A 17,428-nucleotide genomic window follows, 5' to 3' on the forward strand; every position below is an offset into this window, starting at 1 on the left:
GAACTGTTTCTCATACATTTGCCGAACATTTCCTCAGCTTACAATGGAAAAGTTAAAAGCAGGTTTTTTTTATGGTTCTTGAATCAGACAACTTATGCAAGATATCAACTTCATGAATTCGATAAGTCATATTAAATCAAATGCTTGGAAGGCTTTTGTTTTAGTAATACAAAATGTTTTGGGTAATAGAAAATCAGATAATCACGTCGAATTAGTAAATCTACTGCTATAATAAAAAAAATTGGATGTAGCATGAGTATAAAATTTCACTTTCTTCATAGTCATCTTGATAAGTTTCCTGACAACTTAGATATGAGTGAAGAACGTATGCGTCAAGATTTACATGTCATTGAGGAGCGTTACCAAGGTTTTTGAGATACGCGTATGATGTCCGACTATTGCTGGTCTCTGATGCGTCATTTTTGCAACACTAGACATAACAGAAAGGCTTTAAAATGCAGCTTTTTAGAAGCTAACAAGTTATATTATTTTAATAAAATAATTTTTCACTAAAAACTTTCTATTTCTTTCCTTAACTTTAATTACCTTTAAATCAAAAACAAAATTTGATTTTTAAAAATTACTTGCATTTTTGAATTGAACATATCATCAGTAACCGGCAACAAATATTGTATAAACCAGTGTTATTCATACTTGTACCATCTGGTGGCCTACGGTACAATGTTAGTTAAATAGTAATTACAGAAGTCTAATTAAGTTCCATACATGATAGTATAGCAGGTAGTCACTAGAAGGCGTTCTCAAGTATCGCTTTGTTACAACAGGGTAGAAAATCAATTTCCTATCATCAGAAAACGTTAGGAATACGTGTAAGGAGTGCCGATCGGTATTCTGCGCACATTTCTGATTATTTTTAATATTTGTCTATGTAGAACAGACGATATTTGTACGTCTTACTTCACTGAGATAATAAACAGCGCAAGCGCTTATAAGTAGGATCGAATATCTATTCAACTGAAAGCATAAGTGGTCTTTCCATCGACGCTTCTGTTGAAGCAGTACAGGGTTCACGTGGTCGGTTCGCAATGCAGATTGTACAGGTAGGTGCATATTTGAATTTTATTTTGAATGAGAAAATTTGTTTTTAAAGAGTGCTACTTTACCTATGAACTGATTCAATTTAATAGTCAAATTATATTCAGAGCTACTTAGGAAAATATCTAATTAAGGCATAACAAGCCACATGGCATGCAAAAGTTTCAAATATATATTCTTTTTCAACGTCAATTTAATATCATTAAATAAGGATTGTAAATATCTAAAGATTTTTTATATCTAGATTCCTTATCCTTTTACACAATTGAAGCGTCTCGGCTATAGCTCTTCCTATGTCTTAACGGATCCAATAGAGCCATATAATGCCTGTGTCGGCAAAACCATGAAGAATAAAGAAAAATTGCCATTACATATGACTTGATTTTCATCATATCTGAGGTAAACATTCATACAACTTATAATTAATATTAAAAGTCCACGCTCAGGCAGTTCCTTAATGCATTCTTTTAATTAGTGGAACGTTCATGTGTGTGGAAAAGAGAATAGGAGTATTGTCTTGGGCTTTAAAAGCATCCAAAACAGGGCAATATTTCTGACATAGTTTTTTAAAATTGTGATCATAAACATTATTGCTTTGTATTATTTAAGTACTAAGACAAATATTTCGTTCACCTAGGGAATGACTGCGTCTCAGCCCTAAAGCACACAAAATAGGTAACTATTAGTTAATATATTTTTCTTGTTGCTACATATTCATGCTCAGACAGTTTTATGATTTATAAATCAAATTAGTTAAACGTTCAAATATGTGGGAAAAATATAGAGGTTGTTGCTGTGTGACAAAAACACTCAGTGTGGCAAGGTAAGGATAAGATAAACAATAATTTATTTGTTATTCTTGCAGGAAATCCACATGATAGGGAAGCATTTTTCGTCAGTACCTGGAGGGGAAAAAATAAATGTGAGTAATATAAAACAAAGAAGTTTGAATATTTTTGCAAGTGTCTAGAGCTAGTTAGGGTTTCTCATTCCCAAATTGGTGTGAAAACCTTGCTAAAAAAATAAAAATATCCTACTTTTAATGGCAAATGTATTACTGTCATGTACGAAGGTATTTTGACATTTCATTCTAAATTTAATATTATTGACAATGAAAATTATCAGGCTATAACCAAGAGATTATATTTGTTTCAGACTAGCTGCTGACAACTAAAAACTTTCGAAGGCCCTCCGAAATTTGCCAGGTATGTAGATCCAGTCAAAAGTATAAAATTTTTACGTTGGTCGCACCAAAATGATGATTCATCTAAACTTTTGTCTTCTTTTCCCGACTGAAAAACATTTTGATGATTGTATTTTCTGATATTCCTATGGCTTTGCGTTAATATAGTAAACGATTTTATAGCAATGTTATCTAATATTAACTGTATTATTTTACAGACTTCCAGACAGAGACTTCCTTGATTATTCGTCTGTAGATATATTTATGTTATAGAATACGCTGTATTATAAATAACATTTTTAATACTGCTGACTTTAATTTTTCTCCCGAAAAACAATTTTGGGTTTTATGTTCCTTCCCGTTAGACCGTAATTCTGAAAACATCGTGCGAATTTTAGGAAGTCTGTAGGAATTAAATAAATTTATCACTCAACGCGGATAAAATATTTGCTAGCACTTCATACATCTGCTACACACTGTAATGTCCAAGGATGGCGCAATGCTTTAGTTTAATTATGTGAACGAAGTTATGCTATCCAAGAGACTCGCAGTACAATTCCACTAGTTCCGGTTTTTGGGGGCCAGTACTAGATAGATTTTAGTGCTTTGAGTGTGGCTGAAGTGATAGTTCAAGTATTTTTCAGAACTATAGATTTACTATACATTACATACTATATGCTGTATTATGATATAACTAGATGTTAATAAATAAGTAAATAATATATATAAAAAGTTATTTATCTCATGAACATTCCAAAATGGCTAATGTAAAGTATAATGACGGAAATTGCCTTTTGGTCATTACCTCATCAGCTCTATTGAATGTAATCGCCGGTTCAACAGCTTTTGGGTACTGAAGTTTCTAAGAATAGACTTACATACGACAATAGATAATTTTTAGGAACATCTAGAATGAATACTTTCCACTGTAAAACCTTTCTGGAAACTCAATCAATCTAGTGAAACATTATTCTAAACAGAATTTCTAAATTCTAGAAAACAATCATGAATGTATGTAGAATAATGTTAAGCACAATATTGAGATATTAAAATAACTTTAATAATTCTTACCTACTTACATACCACACAGTACTCTGAGCCCTATAGACCCTAATTTAACTGCCACTCGGCTCGATATTCATCGTTCAAACCTGAGATCAAATCAAAAGTATTTTTCACTTCACTCGCTGTCCTGCCCATCTCTGTAATTAAATATCGAGTTTTTAATTTAACTTTAAATAAAATTATAAAAGTACCCAATGTGATGATGGGGTGGAGTCTGAGGGGATGAAACAGCTGATGCTTGAGGAGAAGGTGGAGTTGGGGTGGTACTGGGCCCAGTATCGCTTGAATTTGACCCAGTCGAAGACTGATTTTGCGCCGGCCACTGCCCTTGCTCTGCTTGTAATCTTAAAACAGATCCTTGTAAGAGTGTTTTTAAACAATCACCTCCTCTGACCTCTGATGAGCTTGCTGTCTTGCTCTAAACTCTGCTGCCTTCAGCTGCTCTAGATGAAACTGTTGCCTCTCAGTAATAAGCTGTTGCCTCTGATACTCAAGTCCTTCACGTTCTCTTTCCATTGTAGCTTCCAGTTCCTCAAAATGCCGCAATTTAATCTCCAGCTTCTTCATCTGAGTCTCAACCAATAAAGCTACGAGGGACTTAATTTTCCGTTCTTCTACAGCAGCCAAATGTTTAGCTTTCACAGCTGCAGCTGCTAGAGCTGCTGCAGCTGCGCTCTGCATTTCGCTGTCTTTAACTTTTATTTCAACGGGCAAGTTTTGTAATCCTCCTTCATCCGGATCAGTCTTCATGTCTCTTTTCTCTTCTTTGGGTTCTCCTGTGATCTCATCTTCTTTTTCCTTCTTTGGTTCATCTTCCTTCTCTATAGCAGTGCCAGCTATTCCGGTTAGTGCCAAATTTGCAGCTGGATCGTACTTGCCAGATGCAGATGACGCTTCGACATTTTTTAAGTGAGCATCCATTACTGAGGCTGGAACTAATAAAAATTTGATGGTCATTTCATCACTGACTGATTGGATATTTTTGCGAACCTTCATCTTTAATGTTGGCGAATTCTGTCATGGCAGATTTAGCAGCTGCTGAAGCCACTCTCGGGTCCACAATAGATGCCAGAAAGGCTACAGTAGACATAATGGGGTTGCCAGCTTTGCTAAATGGTATTGGTTGGTAAGCCAAAGGCCCTAGGGCTCCTCCTATTTCCAGTTCTTCTAGATAAGGGTCTTCAATTGGAAGCCTTAGGAAATGGAGGATGCATTCGTCTTGAGTTCTAGATCCTACGTGCTCGCATACTTTGTTCCAGTCATCTTTGTACATTTCCAAACCTAGTCATGATCGGAAAATAAGGTAATGGATTTGTCGAGGGAAACGTGGCAACTGATATTTCCTCAATTATTTCCCTTAAGGGGAAAGTACTCAAAAGCATTCAAATTCCCTGAAGGTTCCGATTAATTTTAGCAAGTAGACAATTCTAAAGAAATGTAATATATAGAATATTGGGTATTAGTTCAGGACAAAAAGGAAACTTTCATTCCCAGGTTTAGGAGAGTTGAGGGATTACGTAGAGTCTTTGCTTTGTCGACGTAGATATTTGGACACATGATCAGTGACGACTCCTCCGTATGGTCAATTGATCAATCACCTTACCTACTTGTAGGAGATGTTTTCTGAAATAAGATAGTGCATTGGTCTGGCGCTGCGGCATTTGAGTAAGGCATTCAACTGTATCCCGCATGGTCTTCTTGTGAAAAAACTGTTTCAATCGGTAAGAAGGAAACAACTTCTCTAGTTTCTGGATCCATACCCCTCTTCTCATAGACACCAGTTGAAGATGAGTACTACAAACTTCCGCCCTAAGACCGCTACTTTTCTTCGTGTACCTTAACGATCTCTTTGATTTTACCTCTTTCACATCGGATGTTTTTGCTATGCGGATGACACTGTTTTGTTGAATTTATATCAGAGTCGGAAACAAGATTGGACGCTTAGGAGCGCAAATTTGACGCCTCCTAACAATACCTTAAGGTTTAATTATAGTAAAGCCCAAAGAAAGACATTTTCAAGATGTAGAAACCTGATTGGTGGGACTTTTACATATTCATTGAATTTAAAATTAAATAATGTACTTAATTAAGGGGAACATAAAATCTTAAGTACAAGAAAATTCTCTCCTTTATTTTATAAGGAAACTGAACGTTCATTTTGTGGACGAAACTCTATTTAGCTCATATTACGTTCTTTTTGAAAGTTCATCAGTACAACACAAAGTTGGTAATTCATTTTCTAAAACATAATCAAACACTTCCCTTCTATTGTTGATCCTCAACAATATTTCGAAAATTAAGCAAAAAAACGCTATGCGTGTTTGATATATCTTTCAAATTATGGATCAAAGAAAAAGTAAATAATATACTATTATTCCTTATTCACGTTAAAATAAGCACTTCTTTTATAAACGCAATTTAATAACGGTAATAAGCACGTAGCACGATATGGGCTGGCCAGCTGCATTAACCTCAGGTCCTTTAAAGGAGCACTACGTATTTTCAATTGCAGCTATTAACTGGAATCTCGGTCAACAGCCATCTCATCATCTGGGTTTGCACGCACCTTGATTTTTTAAATGACCATTTTTATTAATAATTTTTTTATGAGTTAATTCTTATTCCGCGAAATCGTTCGCGCTATACTGACTAAAATATTGCTACTCAGAGATTTTAGTTTAGTTCCCTGCCAAGGGATGTTAACTAGCTATTAATACATTATAAACTTAGTTATTTGTACTTGCAACTATTAGGAATTTTAGATTTATCTACAACTGTTAGCAGTGTATTTAGCTAATAAATGTTTTCAGAGACTGGAACTGTGAATTCAGCAAAAGTGAATAAACCAAATCCAACTATAGCCGAACGTCTGTAATTCCGTCTATAATCCTGAATTATGATCTACAATAATTTCGCTATTCGTATTATAATAGTATTGACTATTTATTCACATTAAGTACATTTTGGTACTTTCCTATTTTGATGGCCATTTTTATCATCCCGACACGTCTAAACGCAGCTTGCCATTCCTGGAAGTATTGTTCGAAGTTAATTATTTGCTAGTTTTAATTTGCATGTGCGGTCACATGTATAAATATCTACATCGACCAACCAAATACCCGGTAGACAATTATTTCGAATTAATTCAGATTTAAAAGCAATAATACAGGATTATACCCAAATTAGATAGGGAAAGATACGAAAATTGAATAATCAGTTATAGGCAACTTCCAGATGAATCCTTTAAAATGAAAGAGCGAAGAACCACTCTTAACACATGTCTTATGTTTGTGGTGTTTCCTAATTACCTACCTTCTAAAAGTAGCAAAGTCTCTTGTTCAGTCCAATCTCTAGCCAAAGAAGCTGCAGTTTTATGCCTAAGCACCATAGGCTTTTTAGAGTACTGATCCAACTTAAGACCAAAATTACTCAAAGGTTCATTTTCTTTCTTATAATCATGCATTTTATCTAAATCTAAAACACTTTTTGCTACGCTTGGTTGAAGTGTTTTGGTGCCAATATTGGGCTGTAGCCCCGAAGGAGTATCTGATAATACATGGAAGTGTGACGTTGGAGGTGGTCCCATTGGTGAAGGTCTGGAATCTGAATCAACTTGGTAATTTATGAGACCCCATTGCTCTAAAAATGCGTGTACTCTCATGATAGCACAAACGTCCCCTGCAAGATTTCTCCTGCAGGCTGTGCTAGTTATGTACTCTGTAGGATTAAGTCTATAAGTGTCAACCATGAAGTTTCGGTATGCCATATAAATTTCTGGAGTTTTAGACTTATTACGGGAGTTGAAGAATTCTCCCATAGCCCTTTTTTCAATTTCGTGGACAGAATTGTAGTCAAACCATGATGAGTATGAAGGGATTATAATGTAATGAGTTTGTTCAGTAACATTATCTTCCAATCCATCATCTGGATTATTGCTATCACTTGTTTTTCCGGTTTGAGAATTGTCCTCAGTTTTGTCCTCAGATTCATCTAATTCTATTATAGTACTATTTTTTAGTTGGTCGCCATCTTTCTTAGAGGCTCCTTGGCTGTTGGGAGAAGATGACACTTCAGTAATGTTAGCGTCAGCCAAAGGGTCTTCCATATCCTTTGTTAGGTCTTCCGATTCATCATCTCGGCTATTTTTCTTACAAAACCCTAGACCTCTACTGCTTTTCCTCTTCACTATTTTAGAAGCAGGCGAGGGTGACCGTTTCCTCTTATACTCCCTTTTCTTTTTATTACCATCATCGGGATTGATAAGGTCTTCTACAGACATTAATCTTGGATGAATCTTCTTCCTGCCAGATTCATCTACCTCGTAGTCTTCCTCTGACATCCATTCATTATACTGATCGGTATCAAAAATCCAGGAATATGTAATATGCCACGGACCCAATCTAGGACTGGGGCTTTCAATCGAGACTCCATCTAGACCAACTGAGTCAGTATTCACCCAGGTATCAAAGGAGTCAGGGAAGTAGTACCAGTGCATCAAAACCATTTTATCTCTTTTTAGAACAGGCCTCCCATACTCCTCTACAGGGGCATCAGATATATTACAAATAATATGAGTGGCGTTTTCGTCACTTTCAACTATATGCCCATTTCTTCTTCTTACAATTTCTTTTACTTTTTGAGCGATAATTTTATCGACACTAGGAGTAATACAAACAATAGGATATGAATATAGTTTGCTTTGAATTAAGGTTCTTTCCATTGATTGAAGCATCTCAAATATTTTATCCAACTTTGAGGTGTTCTAAAATATTCAGCAAAACAGAACCTTTTTTTAAATAAAAACACAACACCCAGCAAGATTCATGCTTTATAGACATACCTTGCCAGAAGGTATTTCAAACCGTCTCCAACCATGATCAGTTTTAAATTTAAAGGCGGCTATTAATATCTGGCATAAGCCTCCGCCAGGTTTAAAATCCAGGAAATATTTTACCTAAAATTGTTTTAAATAGTTCAGTGATAATTATGTGTCTGTGAGATTTTGTGGTAAATTTAGAATTTACTCAAATTACATGCGCAAAATGTTCAATTAAAAAAGGAAGTACAGAATATCCTAACTGTGTACCCAGTAGCAAGCTGACGTAAATACAACATCACTTAGAAGTCACGTATATAAGATTCGCATTTCGTAAGGCCATTAGAGTACTCATGCATAGCATGTTTGGATCGGTATGTCACGTGCTGTCTTATACAACTTGTTCCTTAATGCATCTATTTATTATTATAATTATATTATTTATCAATCAAGATTATTAAATTAAAAGGGTCATTATATTGTTGTTGTATCGAACGTCCCAGAAACAAATAGTAAATTTGGTTGTAAATAGATCTTAAGATGGTAGAGGCGTAAGATGGATTTATGGTTTAAATTAAATGGAGAGGTTTCGATTGTTGTTTTTAGAGTTTACAGGTAAATATAACACTTTACTTTATTAAATGAATAGTTGAAAATTAAATATTTCATCAAAAGCTTTTCAAAAGTTAAACGAGTTTCCTGTTTGACTTGGATGTTGAAATTTATCCAGAGGTTCTTAGGTTTCTTTTAGGCATGTTACAAAAATTACCAGAGGTGTATTTAGAAAAATAGTTCATCATTTTTGTCAAATAAAATGTCATAGATTGAAACCAAAACCGTCATGTTGAATATTATAAAAAATTGAAATGGAAAAGTGGTTTTAATTTACATCCTTCTTTTATCATAGTTTCATAATAGTAGAGTAAAAAATTTTAAAGAAATTCTAAAATTGTTTTTTCTAAATAACTGTAAAATTAAAAATAATTTCGCAAATCTGTAACTATTACCGTTTACGAGATGTCAATGACGGGCATCTTTATTTCATTCACTGTATATTACCTGCACCATAGAAGCTTTCACTTTTAAAATACAGGTTTAAATGATTTTTTTATATTGTATCAGTATTTACCCCTTAATGCGTGGCACTTATTTCTGGGACAACCTGTAGAAAGATTTCTATATTTGAAGTTCCTTTAAAGACATGTTTTTTCTGTGACTTAACAAATCAAGAAATTGCAAAATGTGATATAAGTACTTACAGGTATACGGGTCATGGAGGGCTTCTGAGCTTTTTTACCAAGGAAGTCTTCTTGAAATTGCAAAAACTGGACCACAGTTTGAGCAATGATCTTATTAGTGAGGGGCTCATTGTTGATGTACTGAAAAGTGAGGTTACCACTAGGAACACAAATTTTATTAAAATTATAATTATAAATGAACAAAGAAGCACAACTAACTGAAAAAATATATCAGTTTCTCTTATGGTTAATTTCCCGTAATTTAGTACCTACAGAAAACATTGAAATAAAACATAAATCAAGTGTCTTCACCTTCTTTGCATTCTTTTGCAACCAGTTCTTCACCCCTTCAAGGGAGTTCAATGTTTCTGGGGTCTCAAAATATTTTGTGTTAGGACCCCCATCCATTTTAGGCCCCACGGACAACATTTTTCCTAAAGTCTCGATTATATTTTTTTAAAGAAACGCTTAGAAAACCGGCGTTTATTCAAAAATACTAGACGCCTCAAAACAGTCAAAATCTTATTGTGGACGGACGTCCATCGTTACGTCATGACGTCGAAAACAAACATTTTTGAGGTATTGATCCGGTTATATTTGCTTCTGTCTATTATCATACGATAAAAGGAGAGAAAATTTGGTTTGGTTTATCAAAACTATCCTTTTGAATGTACAGAAATATGATAATACAGTAGCAGCAAATTTTGCATTTAGTTCAACTGTTTTTCAGGGTAGAGGACCTATAAATTTTTATGAGTGTGGATACTAAGGAACTGTGCAAGATACGGTAACGAGCACTAAGGTCTGGAGTTAGGCGTATACAGTTTTACTATAAACAGTCTGTTATAAAGAGTTTACTCAATAACTACTTTACAATTTTACTAAAAAATATATTAGCACACAGTGTATTTTTTGAACATGCAACGTGGAAGTTCGCCTGTTTAACTTGTAATCCCATAATAGCCGGTGTTCTCTAAGAATTAAAGGTACAAAACTTAGAAGGTGTTAATTTAAAATTATTAATTGAATTAAAAAAGATGCGAAAGGTTTTAAAATGTGCATTTGTTTTTCTCAAATTTGAATCTTTTTAAACGTATCATATCTAAATGTTTACAGCTTTTACGTGTTTTCAAATTAACATCAATATTCAATAATATGTAAAAAATAAAACTTTTAAGAAAATAAATATATGTTTTAGTGCCTTTGTAAGCTGTTTTTCCCTCAATTGACTTCCGAAAATTTAGTAGTGACAAATTAACATTTGTCAAGTTTCCTAGCTTTAAGCCTAGTAGAACAAAGACCAATACGAGATAAAAAATTTAACACGTGACCTCCCATGTTGTACGTTAAAAACACACTATATATCTAACAATTACTTAAATAAATCATAAATCCACCATAAAAAGATATGACCATCGTAATTAGCCACAAGACAATGATCTATTTTACATAGAAAAATGACAAAAATTAGTAATCCAGTAGGACTAGGGCAGTTATAAAATGTTTTCCTTACCATTATGTAAAATAAAAAAAGTTATACTAATTATATAGGTAGTTAACCCCTTAAACGCACAAAATTATTTAAACAAAAAATTATTTCTTGAATTGCTACGTATTTACGTATTACAAACTAAAAACGTCATCTTTTATAAAAATATTAACAGATTAAAATAAAATTAATAACCTAAATAAATTAATCAGGTAAAGCTTTATAATATGCTCTCAATAAAAACGGACCTCTAATTCTACTGTGTTTGGGATTAGTCCAAGTTAGTGTATCATTGAATTTATCCAGTAGAAAAGTGGTGTAAGTCAATTTATTAATATTTATTCGACATTATACAACTTTTCATCTGAATAATTCATTTATAAAAATAAGAAGCATGGAAATTTAACCGTATCTCAGACATCCAGTTGCATTTCCAATAGACATTAACTAGAGGCTGATCTAACTGAAGACACTTTATAATCTGACAAATTTAAGTTTTATTTTTTGTTTGCTTGATTCTGGTGATTATCCATATTACTTGGGGTGCTTGCACGTCATAAAATGGACGGTAGACGTACCGGATGTTTCGTCAAAGCGTCCCCCTCCTAAAAATGTTTGCACAATTTTTGGATTTTCATCATGTAATATGGTCACAGTTGTGCAATGACTCGATATGCGTGTGAGTTATTGACGACTACCGGTTTAACTGGAAATGGCCTCATAATTGAATATCTTAAATATAAGGTTCCAGATAACTTTATATATTCAGAAAGAGCATAATCTTCCTCACAACAATGTATCGCAAAAAATACAAATTGTGAATAAATTACATAATGAAAACTTCAAATTTTCAGTTCAAATGTTTTGCAAAAATTTGAAAGGGGAAGGACCGCGTTGCATAAACACCCGACATATATGGAGAACTAAGAACATGCTTCTTAAAGCAATTTTAGCTAGAAGTATTCCAAAATATTTCAAATTTAGGCACCTCCGGTTTGGTGTGAATAAGCAAAATTACTATATACACAACTTCACAATTAACATTACACAATTCAGCTTTACAATTCAAATTACAATCATCTTCATACCCTTGTGGTAGAAATAGACCAAACAATTCGTATGCACGCTTAATGACTCCGAGATCACAGGACTTTGTTAGATGACTATTTTGGATGATACCATCACTCGCTGTCCTGGCCGTCTCTAATTAACAAAAACATGTACAGGGTGAATTAGTTTGTATTAGCAGGACTCTTGGCATTGAGTAGAAAATCTAGGCAATATTTATTATATCTTATGGTTGACACATCTTGGCACATCAAAATAATTTTAAAATCTAGGTAATATTTTTCCTCGAGTCACAACTACTTTTCAGAACATTTTTTACCACCAACTATTTATTATCAATAAGTTAGACACTTTGCTCAATTTAAAATTTTTTTTGTTCCTCATACTGTTTTTGTATCTCTAATCATTTTTAAGCTATTTGCCAAAATAAAATACTCTGGAGTTCTAATTGAAATCACCTCATAAAATAAATATTTATAACACATAAACTCACCATATAAATAATAATACAAATGGAACACAAAAATGTTCCTAACAGTTATGTTGTTTAGCGTATTTTTGATTTACTTTAAATTGTAGAAAAAATAGTTCTCTAAGGAATGCCAGAGTAGCTAATACAAACTATAAAAAGAAAACCATGCAGAATTAATAATATCAATCTTACCCCACATGATGGTGAGGAGTGGCTTGCGGTGATGGAGGAGTAGGGGTTGTACTTGGTCCCGTATCACTTGAATTCGAAGCCACTGACGATTGATGTTGCGGCGGCCACTGCCCATGTTCCGATTGCAATCTACAAATTTTTTTTCTTTTTTGAAGCAAAATTTAATAAAGAAACTTCACACCTTTGGTGAGCCTGCTGCCTAGCCCGAAACTCCGCCGCTTTTAGTTGCTCCAAGTGAAACTGTTGCCTCTCCGTTATGAGTTGCTGCCTCTGATATTCAAGTCCTTCTCGCTCCCTCTCCATAGTTGTTTCTAATTCTTCAAAGTGCCTCAACTTAATTTCCAACTTTTTCATTTGGGTCTCCACCAACAATGCCACAAGAGATTTAATCTTTCTTTCTTCGACCGCTGCCAAGTGCTTTGCTTTCACTGCAGCTGCAGCTAGAGCAGCAGCAGCCGCACTCTGCATCTCACTATCTTTCACTTTTACTTCAGAAGTGGCGGGTTGCATCTCGACATCTTCAGGATCCTGTTTGACCTGCTCTTTCTCTTCTTTATTTTCTGCAGGAGCCTCCTCTTCCTTCTCCTTTTTGGGCTCTTCTTCTTTCTCCGGAGCAGTTCCTGCTATTCCCGTCAATGCCAAATTAGCCGCAGGATCATATTTACCAGATGCTGAAGAAGCTTCGACACTCTTCAAGTGCGCGTCCATTACTGCAGCTGGAACTTCATCTTTGATGCTAGCAAATTCATTCATGGCCGATTTTGCAGCTGCTGCCGCAACACGGGGGTCTACTATTGAAGCTAGGAAGGCTACTGTTGACATTATAGGGTTTCCCGCTTTGCTGAAGGGAATAGGCTGATAAGCTAGAGGTCCAAGGGCCCCTCCTGCTTCTGGGTCTTCTAAATAAGGATCTTCAATTGGCAATCTGAGAAAGTGCAGTATACATTCGTCCTGCGTTCTAGAACCCACATGCTCACAGACTTTATTCCAGTCGTCTTTGTACATTTCAAGACCTACAAACAGTACATTTAGATGAATGATTACCATATTGAGGCAATCTAAGGCAAACCTTCTAATAACAGTAGGGTTTCCTGTTCAGTCCAATCCCTAGTTAACGAAGCCGCCGTCTTATTTCTCAATACTGCAGGTTTCTTAGAATACTGATCCAATTTCAGACCAAAACTCGCCAGGGGCTCTGCACCTTCATGTTTTTTAATGTCTTGAGTTTTATCCAGATCTAGCAAAGTCTTTGCGGCGCTGGGTTGAGGTGTTTTAGGAGGATTCACTGGCTGCAACCCCGAAGGGGTATCTGATAATATATGGAAATGCGACGTTGGCGGAGGACCCAAAGGCGATGGACGAGAATCTGAATCAACCTGATAGTTTATAAGACCCCATTGTTCTAAGAAGGCGTGTACTCTCATGATAGCGCACACATCACCGGCCAAATTTCTTCTGCATGCTGTGCTCGTTATGTATTCTGTAGGGTTTAGTCTATAGGTGTCTAACATTAAATTCCTAAAATATGTATCATTACATAGTTTATTTATAGGTTACATATCAAGGTACGTACCCTACCCCTTTATATGGATACCTAACTGGTTTTCAAAAAAATATTAAACACAAATACTTTTTATACATATATGCATATACACAGTATTTATTAAAGCCACACTTGTCTTTTTTGAATCAAAAAGTCTATACATGTTATTAGAGATTTGGATATATCTTTGCTAGACAAGTTCAACAATAAATACAAAATCTGCAAAGTATTCAAATAAGAGGGTGGGTCATCTTATCTCAGACACCTTGTACACAGTTGTACCATAATGCTTTATAATTTTTTAAAGTCTAAAAAAGACAATATATTACAAATTCAATGTTCACCATACTACATTTACCATATTACATCTACCTAAGACATCTAAGATAAGGAGATAGTTTCAAAAACAACAAAAGTGTTTCTAGAACAGGTAATAACATCTCCAACTTTGAAGATAATAAAGAATTTCATGAAGGGTGAACATGAATTTGCAAATATTGCATGTCCATACTATTCCATACGAACCTATAAGCAAGATAAATCTCAGGAGTTTTTGATTTATTCTTTCCATTGAAGAATTCAGGCATAGCTCTCTTCTCAATTTCATGTACAGAATTATAGTCAAACCATGCAGAATATGAAGGAATTATGATATGATGGGTTTGTTCTGTAACATTATCTTCCTGACCATCATCATGGGCATTGGCTTCACTTGTTTTTCCAGTTTGTGAATTTTCCTCATTTTTATCTTCTACTTCATCAAGCTCTGTTATAGTACCACCCTTCAATGGTTGCAATTCATGGTCTTTCTTTGCAGCTTGGTTGTTGAGAGAAGGATTAACTTCAACAATATTTGGCTCTGGAAGAGGGTCTTCCATGTCTTTAGTAGCATCTTCCTCATCCTCTTTGCTGCTCTTTTTGTTCATAGGGGCATTTCTACCACTTTTTCTTTTCTCCCGCCTTGGTGATGGTGACCTCTTTCTTTTACGGTCCTTTTTCTTGCTATTACTCTCTTCTGAAGGATTCATTAGATCTTCAACAGTCATCAACCTGGGGTGAACTTTTTTTTTCCCAGTTTCATCTACTTCATAGTCCTCTTCAGACATCCATTCATTGTACTGATCAGTATCAAAAATCCAAGAATAAGTCACCCTCCATGGTTCGGTTCTCGGACTAGAACTATCAACTGACATACTGTCAAGTCCAACTGATTCAAGGTTGACCCATGTGTCAAAAGAATCAGGAAAATAATACCAATGCATTAAAACCATCTTATCTCTTTTTAGCACTGGTCTCCCATACTCCTCAACTTGAGAGTCACTGGGATTGTAGAGTATATGAGTGGCACTTTCCTCAGAATCCACAACTTGCCCATTTCTTTTTCTGCTTAATTCTTTAATTTTTTGAGAAATGCCTTTATCAACACTTGTGTCAATATAAATAATGGGAAGAATATATAATTTACTTTGGACTAAAGCCTTCTCCATTGCTTGAAACATTTCATATACTTTGTCCACCTTAGAAGTATTCTAAAACGTTTAGCAAAACAGAACCAAATTTAACATGAGACACAACAGAAAACATATTTTTTATGTTGAAATATGTTACCTTGCCTGTTGGAATTTCAAATCGCCTCCAACCATGATCTGCCTTAAATTTATATGCAGCAGATAGCATTTGACATAAACCTCCACCTGGTTTGAAGTCCAAGAAGTATTTTACCTAATAGATAGATATTAACAATAAGTGCAACTATTTCAAATTCTACAGAAAAAAATATAAGTTTATTTAGTTATTTTTTAGGTTTTTACCATAAAGTTTTGCTATTGGTAACATTTATGATGGCCTTTCTAGATAACAGCAGCAATGTTTGTTTTTATTATAACAATCTTATATAATATTATATAATAGACAGCTGATAATTGAATAGAAGGTAAATAGGAGTTCATAAATCTTACTCTTTGGAGTGTCTTATCCAAAAAAACAATTAAATACTACATTATGTAGCCCAAGATTTACATCTAGATTAACCAAAATATTTAAATGATCTTTAAATTTAACTTAAAATTGCATTGAAAAAAAATAATTAATGCCAATTAAGTTTTTTGTTAGATTTTTCCAATTTAAAACCTAACAAGACATGAATTTATTATGTCTTCTACAGTAACACAGAACAGTACAGTTTGTGTTTACAAAAATTAAGTCTTAAGTAATAAAATTGGCAATCAAAAATATGCACATGAGAAAATTAGACATTACATGTAAATGAGGAGTACTTTTGTTACATATGATGTAAGAAACTTTTCATTCAACATTTCACATACATATTGGTACTTCTAACTTTCATAAGAAAGTTTGTGTAACATTAAAACATGTAACTTTAATCAACTTACTGGTATTCGTGTCATTGGGGGTTTCTGTGTCTTTTTACCCAGAAAATCCTCTTGAAACTGCAAGAACTGGACAACTGTTTGAGATATAGATTTGTTGGTGATAGGCTCATTGTTAATGTACTAAAAATTATTAAATAAATCTCTACCATATTTAAACATACTTCTCTATTAATATTATATTCTACTTAACAGATAGTTTTTAATTTAGTAAAACCGATTTAAAGGGTGTCAATTGTAAGGAGAAGTGAAGCTCATGAGGGAATCTCGATAGGATAGTCTCACCTTTTTAGCGTTCTTTTGCAACCAATTCTTGACTCCCTCCAAGTTATTTAGAGTTTCTGGACTATCAAAGTATTTGGTGTTAGGGCCACCATCCATTTTAGGCCCTATAGACATCATTGTTGTAGTTTTTTGCTAAATAATGGAAAACAACGCAAACGTTTTACTGGCCGGCGACCATTTTTGAGATTTTATTTGCATCGTTAGGAAGCTTCGTTGCGACGTTGCCACATCAAAAGCTAATTAATAAGATATATTTTTTAATAATATGTGATTATTATTATTTATGAACATTCACTAGGTTTTTGGAACGCTGAATTAAAAAAAAAAATGTTGAAAAGCAATGTATACGTGCTTTGTTTTTATTTTAAATGTCTGAGTCAAAAGAGTCCATGATAAATATATATTGAAAAACTTACTACAGGACAAAATTGGCACCGCCGGACGGATTTGACTGTTGACAGTCTAATTTAGGTACTTTCGGATGTAAATAAATCTATTAGAACGTTTAGAACAAGTTTTCCTAATTCTCAATTGATTTGTTATTGTCATCTGTTTAGTTGCTTCTTAGTAATACAGTTTACAAGAATAATTCATTATAAAATAGCCTTGGGTATATGAACTGAAATTGTCT

At 34.2% G+C, this 17,428-nt stretch overlaps 2 protein-coding genes and 1 long non-coding RNA gene across 6 annotated transcripts; 1 reads left to right on the forward strand and 2 right to left on the reverse strand.

Annotated features, from left to right (window-relative positions):
* Positions 1-910: 910 nt before the first annotated feature.
* LOC136350783 (uncharacterized) lies at positions 911-2,544 on the forward strand. Its single transcript, XR_010734204.1, has 6 exons — positions 911-1,061; positions 1,301-1,455; positions 1,694-1,731; positions 1,922-1,978; positions 2,212-2,261; positions 2,458-2,544. It is a non-coding gene; the product is annotated as an uncharacterized lncRNA (long non-coding RNA).
* On the reverse strand, positions 1,714-10,045 carry LOC136350780 (SWI/SNF complex subunit SMARCC2-like). Of its 3 annotated transcripts, none has more exons than XM_066302850.1 (9): positions 9,671-10,045; positions 9,380-9,499; positions 8,145-8,258; positions 6,617-8,054; positions 4,295-4,585; positions 3,699-4,239; positions 3,496-3,648; positions 3,311-3,441; positions 1,714-2,348 (listed from the first exon to the last, which is right to left on the reverse strand). In XM_066302850.1, exons 1-8 carry the CDS (start codon positions 9,785-9,787, stop codon positions 3,420-3,422), a joined length of 2,796 nt encoding a protein of 931 aa, XP_066158947.1. In that variant the 5' UTR covers positions 9,788-10,045; the 3' UTR covers positions 1,714-2,348; positions 3,311-3,419. The 3 variants fall into 3 exon arrangements, with proteins under 3 accessions (XP_066158947.1, XP_066158946.1, XP_066158948.1); XM_066302849.1 differs by having other exon boundaries at positions 6,617-8,066; XM_066302851.1 differs by lacking the exons at positions 9,380-9,499; positions 9,671-10,045 and having other exon boundaries at positions 6,617-8,090.
* Positions 10,046-10,197: 152 nt separating this feature from the next.
* LOC136350781 (SWI/SNF complex subunit SMARCC2-like) lies at positions 10,198-17,008 on the reverse strand. 2 transcript variants are annotated; one of them, XM_066302853.1, is made up of 8 exons: positions 16,798-17,008; positions 16,516-16,635; positions 15,731-15,844; positions 14,648-15,639; positions 13,649-14,097; positions 12,761-13,592; positions 12,580-12,708; positions 10,198-12,050 (listed from the first exon to the last, which is right to left on the reverse strand). In XM_066302853.1, exons 1-8 carry the CDS (start codon positions 16,912-16,914, stop codon positions 12,029-12,031), a joined length of 2,775 nt encoding a protein of 924 aa, XP_066158950.1. In that variant the 5' UTR covers positions 16,915-17,008; the 3' UTR covers positions 10,198-12,028. The 2 variants fall into 2 exon arrangements, with proteins under 2 accessions (XP_066158950.1, XP_066158949.1); XM_066302852.1 differs by having other exon boundaries at positions 14,648-15,651; positions 16,798-17,007.
* Between the last annotated feature and the right edge of the window lie 420 nt (positions 17,009-17,428).

Source organism: Euwallacea fornicatus, chromosome 3, assembly GCF_040115645.1.
Source record: "Euwallacea fornicatus isolate EFF26 chromosome 3, ASM4011564v1, whole genome shotgun sequence".
Lineage (NCBI taxonomy): Eukaryota > Metazoa > Arthropoda > Insecta > Coleoptera > Curculionidae > Euwallacea > Euwallacea fornicatus.

Bases quoted from the DNA above. Each gene is read 5' to 3' on its own strand.
- LOC136350781 (XM_066302852.1), bottom strand. From the start codon at position 16,914: ATGATGTCTATAGGGCCTAAAATGGATGGTGGCCCTAACACCAAATAC. The intron at 15,652-15,730 runs GTAACATATTTC...TAAACGTTTTAG, and splicing joins TTGAAATTCCAACAGGCAAG to AATACTTCTAAGGTGGACAA. The intron at 13,593-13,648 runs GTTTGCCTTAGA...TACTGTTTGTAG, and splicing joins AACCCTACTGTTATTAGAAG to GTCTTGAAATGTACAAAGAC.
- LOC136350780 (XM_066302849.1), bottom strand. From the start codon at position 9,787: ATGTTGTCCGTGGGGCCTAAAATGGATGGGGGTCCTAACACAAAATAT. The intron at 8,067-8,144 runs GTATGTCTATAA...TGAATATTTTAG, and splicing joins TTGAAATACCTTCTGGCAAG to AACACCTCAAAGTTGGATAA. The intron at 4,240-4,294 runs GTTCGCAAAAAT...AATTTTTATTAG, and splicing joins CGCCAACATTAAAGATGAAG to TTCCAGCCTCAGTAATGGAT.